This window comes from Tasmannia lanceolata, unplaced genomic scaffold (genome assembly GCF_043159265.1).
Source record: "Tasmannia lanceolata isolate RefF3 unplaced genomic scaffold, GAP_Taslan_0.1 ptg000025l, whole genome shotgun sequence".
Lineage (NCBI taxonomy): Eukaryota > Viridiplantae > Streptophyta > Magnoliopsida > Canellales > Winteraceae > Tasmannia > Tasmannia lanceolata.
The window spans coordinates 3,243,471-3,250,255 of NW_027518702.1; the positions used below are offsets into that span (position 1 = coordinate 3,243,471).

Genomic DNA, 6,785 nt, shown 5'->3' on the forward strand with positions numbered 1-6,785 from the left:
GGAATTCTCTAGGGGTGATTGACGCGTTTTAGTCACCCAATTAGGGAATTATACGTTTAGGTGAAGCTTTTGTACTATAGGACTATGGCTGGATTAAGATGTTGGTTGTAGACTGTACTTAGTAATATTCACATATAGTGAAAGCGCTTTGATTGCCTTCACCTGTGGACGGTGGACGTAGTCAACAAACATGATGAACCACCTAAATCTCTAGTATTCTCTATTAGCATATATGCTTATTTGATTTCTTCCTTAATTATTTTGAGTTTCCACATGCTACATCGACATTATCACAAAAATAATAATGACCAAATACTAAATTGCAAAGTCTAAGACCCGCCTAAGTAGAAAGAATAAACACCATATAATTGAGCTACAAAGCTTAACCCGTTATCAAGGGTCAAGTTTATTTGCAACCCGATTGCATTTTGGGTGCAAAATGGCCACAAAAATTGAGTGACAGAATGGGGCATTCATAAAGCAAAGAATTTTAATTCACCTCTTTGAAATCGGATATGGAGTAACACTTCATATGATACAACACGGGTACATTATTCATTACTCTACTGAGCATGGTGACAACCGACAATAATATAAACAAAACCGCACTTATTGCACTTCTTGTTTCTTCCTTCTTCTTGAGGACCTCCAACAAGTTTCTTTTCATCCGGCCAAAATGCATTAACTCACAAGAATTAGTATATGGTTCATTTAATGGATAGGCAAGAGGATTCACAGAAATACTACAGAGAGAGAGAGAGAGAGAGAGAGAGAGAGAGAGAGAGAGGTGGTCCTAGCCAATTGAAATTGCACTTTTTCTTCTTTTCTTGGCAGAGAGAGAGATAAGCCAATGAATCATCCAAGGCAGCAACTTTTGAGCAGAGAACAGTTTGAAAAACCAAGCCCCATATGACACAACCACAGCTTTGTCTTTGCTCACTTATCCAAATACAACTGGCTATAAGTTCACCTCAGACATCAGGGACTTCGATATTTTTCTACTCTTTTGTACATGTTTGAAATCCAAAATGAGAGGCTGAGGCTGGGAGATCAAAAGGGACTTTTGGGTACAGACGTTGCTATTTCTATTTAGGGAAATGATATATTTGCCCACCTTTCTTCCCATGGCCACCCTTTAGTAGTGTAAAAAGATATCCATAAATAAACTAAAGGGGTTGGCCTGGGGAAGAAATGTGGCCAAATACATCATTTTCCTTCTATTTATTTATTTGTGTTTTGTGAGGGTGTGGACCCTGATGGGTAGACCTTTGGTGAAGTGGACGAATGGAAATGCGATGGCGTGATCGGGTTCTGCTAACTCCCAACGGTAATTCAATACGAGGTGGTGAACGAAAACCGCAATCTCTAGCTTGGCAAACTCGAATCCAGCGCAAAGCCGCGGACCACCGGCAAATGGCATGAAGTTGCTAGTCATTGTTACATTGGAAGAACCCGTCTGCACGCAGAAAAATAAAAAGAAATGGGTAGGTGAGGATGAATATAGTTGGGATAGAAATTGATGAGCCAGAATTTATATATGGTTTAGGCATAAAAAAAATAACTACACGATTTGAACTTCCATAGTTTGTTAAGTGTAATAAGAATGTTGCACTGAAGGATTTAAGCCTCTAGCTCAATGGTCAAGGCTTTGTTCTTCAACTTGGAGGTCGGAGGTTCAATCCCCAATTGCTACCCAAAAAATGGTGAACAGAAGGGCGCCCTTGCAAAAACCATCTTCAAGGGCACCCTCATTGGACCATCTCGCGAAAGTGCATTTATAATGGCATGCAAAAAAAAAAAAAAAAAAAAAAAAAATATATATATATATATATATATATATATATATATACTTTGGCGAGATAATCCAATGGGGGCGCTCCTGTAGCTGGTTTTATTCGCAAGGGCGCCCTTTAGTTTTCCATTCCTCATGTAAAAAATATGAATATATCACAAATTATCTATACAATAATAGGAAAATGCCCTCAAGTTTTGAATCAATTCCACAATCACTCATTCGAGTTGACTCGACTTAACTCACTTTCCAGTCATCAATGTATTTAGTTGTGATCAGGGTCATTGATTCATTAGCCCCTTTTAGGGTCATTGATCAGGGTCTTTGATCATGTTAACAAGTGATCCGGACTCTATTGCCTGCCTACAAACATTCTCTTTGGACATTTGTAGAAATTTCGTAGAAAGCTCCCAATGCTTTTGTTTCCTTTTGCCTTTTCCACTAAAAAAACAAAGAAGGGACTAAGAACATGCATGCATGTGCATGTGACCCCACATGGACTTCAAACTCTCACTCCCTATCATACTACATTAAAACGGTACGGATTTGGGTTCTAAACGGATTCACCAGAAAGGCCGTTCTAAAGATTTTTTGAATGACCAGTCCCCACATCCCCACCTTACACGTGGTTGAACATGATTGATACTTGATAGTCTCCCCCTTTCTTCCCTGGGCCACCCCTCTCTAGTGTATTTATAGCAACCCTTTTTACACTAAAGGGGGTGGCCCGGGGATGACAAGGGGTGGATTTATCATTTCCCGACTTCAAACTGTTCATTAAATTGGGGGGCCCTGTTGAGGATTGGCCATGCTGAATTCACTTTCTAGGGGAGCCCTGTTGGGGCGGCACGGTAGGGCCCACAAAATGGACGGTCTCGATTAAATCAAATTTCGTACGTGCCGAAAAGATTTACATTTTTGTTTGTATTTTAATTTCGTTTCTCGTTATTAAAGAAATGTTTTCATGATTGTAAAAGGAAAATGTTTTCTGACCTGCCATCTCCACGGATTGAACTCTTGAGGGTTGTGGAAGAGTGAAGGATCCAAATGAACTGCTGCAAATACCGGAAGAACTTTCCAACCACATGGAATGTCATAACCTTGAAAGAAAATAATTAAAAAAATTCAAAGTGGGTCAGTTTCCGATAAGTCTCAGGCGAACTTCCGGCATGAAAACACACAAAATCGTGCCTTCGGTCTCTTACCTTTGAAGTGAACGTCTCGAATAGCCCTCCTATGTACGAATCTAACTATGTTCGCGAGTCTCAAAGTCTCATTAATTACCTAGAGAGAGTGTGAGTTAGAATTATAAATGATTAAATAACACCAATTCTAATAGCTTAAGCATTTGGGGTAATTGGTTGTTTCACATGGTATTAGAGAGAATAGCCTCATTGCAAGTCCTGGGATCAAAACCCAACAACTCCTTAATAGGAAAAATTCAGGAATGTTTTAAATCGAAATAAAAGGAGTGAGATTTTCTTACACACTGGGTGAACTCCATTTGCTTGTAGTCTTTCCAACTGAGCTCACACTCTCCAGCTTGCTTCTTGATTCTAGCTATTTCAAGATGCTCTTCCTGAAAATATTTACAAGACATCACTTCATTTGAAATTCAAATATCCCATCAAAATATATCGAATTGAAAACCACCAATGGCATGAACTGCGAAAGATTTAAAAAATTCAATGATTTGGAATTAAGATTAGGGTGATGATCTTGCACCACCCCCAAGCACATTACTTGCACGCTCCTTATAGCGTGCAAGTAATGTGCTGGAGGGAGGTGTTGAAAATATCATCTCCCTTAAGATTATTCAAAGTTAAAAGAGATCCAATATCTAGAGTGGCTCGCCAATGTGGAGTGGAGGATCTTCATCGACCTCAACAGAGCATTAATCAAAAAAGAGATTATCTAAAGCTAATCTCACTTGCAAATGAAAGTGAGAGGGCCTATTTGAAACCCATTTTTCTTCTCAAGGAAAATATGATCTTATTTGCAAATAATGTTTGATGACCTTATTTGCAAATTTAGAGTGGAAGCCATTGACTTCTACTTGTGAAGCGATCGAAAAGCTGATTATATATAAAAAGTAAGTGTCACCTGCAATTGCTGAACTGCCTTGGGACAACTTTCCAAGAAATATATAACAAAAGCTATTGCCACTGAGGAGGTTTCATGGCCGGCGAAGAGCAAGCTCAGTATCAGATCGAGAATTTGTTCCGTCGAAAGATTGGGTTGCTTCGAAACCCACCCGAGAAGATCATCTTCTTCTACTTTCTGGCATTCATCACTCGTGCCGGAGCGTCTTTCTTCCATTTTCTGCTCAATGAATCTAAGGATGCACGACCTTGACTATAATAAAAAAAAAGGAATAAATGAGATAAACCAAATAATTCATCAATAATTTCCAAAATCATCTTATTTTATCATTTGGGTCTTCTTATTTTTCCCTTTTGTTTTGCCAATCAACATGATTGATCAACATGACCATATGGGAATTTTTACAACTTTCAACGTGGTTGATTTGAAGGCATATCATGGAGATGAAAGTGATGATCATTAGGCCTCTAGGGTAGTCCTACTAGGGGATATTTTTTTAAAAACATCCTATGACAAAATTTCTGTTCTACGATTTTTTCACGGGAAAACTGTATGATCTTATGTAATTGAAACTAGTTTTGAGGTATTACTAATTGAGGCTTAGACCTTCCAGAGCTATATGTGGTTTTGGGAGGTGTAGACCTTTGGGAGCTATTTATTTTGGGTTGGTTTAATTACCTAACTATTTGGATATTTGATCTCTCCTTAACAATTTTTTTTACCAATTTGATTAAACGAAAAAATAATAAAGAAAGGCAAGTGATAAGACATCAGTAAAGAAGAAATGGAAGAAAAGTCAGTATAGTAGTACCTTCAAGGCCTTTCTATATGCAGTTCCAGGAAAATTCAAAGGGGCAGAAATCATTCCCTTCATGAAGGTGATGTACTCTCTCTTCAACTGCTTCGTTTCAGCCTTACTAGGATCCATGTTCATGATATATTTCGCCATCAAATTGAAAGTAAACTGCATATTTTTTTGGGTGGTTCAGTTTTGTTTAGCTTAACCATAAAATTGCATAGGTTACTTCTCTTTCATGGGTCGGTTTTGTCTTACCTTCTTTGCTTCTTCTTGAGCAGAAAACGTTGAATTATCTTCCCAAGAGCTAAGAACAAGCAAAGTATGTCTCTCTACCTCTCTCAACAAATGCCTCCGAATCCTCGCATGACTCATGAAATTGAGAGCTATCATCCTCATTTCTCTATGCAGATCTCCAACCACAACCAACATAGACCATTCCCCCAAAATCCGCCTTACATTTCTTGGATAACTACACTCGAACAATCCCCCCTCGTTCTGTAGTATGAACCGATTTAGCTCCGGGTCTGCCGAAACAATCGTTGGCTCCCCGAACAAATTCGAGCTGTAGATCTTCCCAAACCTATGAATTCACCCAAAATTCAAACTGTAAGAAGAAAAGAAAACTTGGGTCTTATCCAGTGTTTCAAAACATGTTCCAAAACATAGATGCAGGTCAAAACGCGGCCAAAGCAAATCCTAGTGGACTCAATCGGCACAACGAAGCCAAGTACTAGGTTAACATGGCCGAGTAATTAGTTAACTCGGCCGGGTACTTGTTTGACACAGTTGAGTACTCAGGAGAGTCCAAACGAGTTTTGATTGACTTTGAACGGGAAAATGCGGACTCAGACGAGAAGGCGGCCATTGTAAAAGAAAAAAGATGACCTGGGGGAGTCAAAGATGACGTGGGGGAGTTTTGAAACTATGGTCTTGTTTATTATCTTCCATTAGTTTGGTTCTTGAGTTTATGGGATTACCTTGATATGTGTTGCTCCATGAATTCTCCCATTGAAGTAGCGAAATGAGGCTTTAGATAAGGAATGGTTTCGCCGATCAAAGGCCACCCCATGTTCCCTGGTGGGATCTTGAGAGGAGGCTTTCTCTTTTTTTTGGTGGAATTCCAGAGGAGAAACAAAGCTAAAATTGCTGGAGAAAGCAAGAAAAGAAGCACTATTTCAGACATGGGTACACTGAGAAGCTGAATATCCTGTTTTTTTCCTATATATCACCCTCCAAAGCTCTATTGAAAAGAAATTTCTATTTTCCCGTGCTTTGGGAAGGTCGTGAGATGGAGAGAGCTTTGGAGAATAGAAATGAGAGCTTTGTTGTTTGTAAGCATCTTTAGAGACTTCTTTTGTACTGTGTTTTGACTCTTAAACAGGTGTTTGGCGATTGTGATGCTTTATCCACCAAATTTTTCAATTTATTTTCACCGAACTCCTCTTATCTGCTCTGTGGGGGAGGATAAAATGAGACTCTCTTAGTATGAAAAATGTATTAGCAGCATGAGATGGGCCTCCCCACATCTTGTTAGCATGATCTGGATCTTTGTACCATGATCTGAACAATAAAAAAACGAGGAATGCTAAACTCAGGGGCCGCCTTTCATAAATAAGATGAAAGGGCACCCCATTGGTTGAAGGTCATCAAAATGCATTTATAATGGCACCAAAAACTGTAAAAGCACCAAAAACTGTTACACTTTCAAGCAGTTGGGGCTTCCTTTCATCTTTCTATGGAAGGACGCCCTTGAGTTTAGCTTTCCTACAAAATGAGCTAGGTGACGAAAAATTGCAATTATTAGATGATGTAATCGGATGAATTGAATTGGACGGTTAAGATGTAAGTTAGCAACAATAGCCATTCCCCATCATAGATGGATCGATGGCTAGATTTATTGAGAGGATTAAATCAAGCTAACATCATGGAATTGAGCCCATGGTTTTAAATTTCGAGGAATTCGGTCAAAACCGAAATAGAAATCACACATACCTAAAACGTGACATTGTTGTTTTGAAGAAGTTTCTCCGAAATTTTGTCCGAAATTTAAGGAATTTCTACCCAAAAATCTCGATTTTTTTAATTAAATAA

At 38.8% G+C, this 6,785-nt stretch overlaps 1 protein-coding gene across 1 annotated transcript; it reads right to left on the minus strand.

Annotated features, from left to right (window-relative positions):
* Positions 1-471: 471 nt before the first annotated feature.
* On the minus strand, positions 472-6,136 carry LOC143858185 (cholesterol 22-monohydroxylase CYP90B52-like). Its single transcript, XM_077368825.1, has 8 exons — positions 5,672-6,136; positions 4,950-5,274; positions 4,707-4,859; positions 3,896-4,147; positions 3,279-3,371; positions 2,998-3,076; positions 2,786-2,892; positions 472-1,456 (listed from the first exon to the last, which is right to left on the minus strand). Exons 1-8 carry the CDS (start codon positions 5,875-5,877, stop codon positions 1,226-1,228), a joined length of 1,446 nt encoding a protein of 481 aa, XP_077224940.1. The 5' UTR covers positions 5,878-6,136; the 3' UTR covers positions 472-1,225.
* Between the last annotated feature and the right edge of the window lie 649 nt (positions 6,137-6,785).

Coding starts and splice junctions, on each gene's coding strand:
- LOC143858185 (XM_077368825.1), bottom strand. CDS start 5,877: ATGTCTGAAATAGTGCTTCTTTTCTTGCTTTCTCCAGCAATTTTAGCT. Junction 3,077..3,278: donor AAATGGAGTTCACCCAGTGT/GTAAGAAAATCT, acceptor CACTCTCTCTAG/GTAATTAATGAGACTTTGAG. Junction 1,457..2,785: donor TCAATCCGTGGAGATGGCAG/GTCAGAAAACAT, acceptor TTCTGCGTGCAG/ACGGGTTCTTCCAATGTAAC.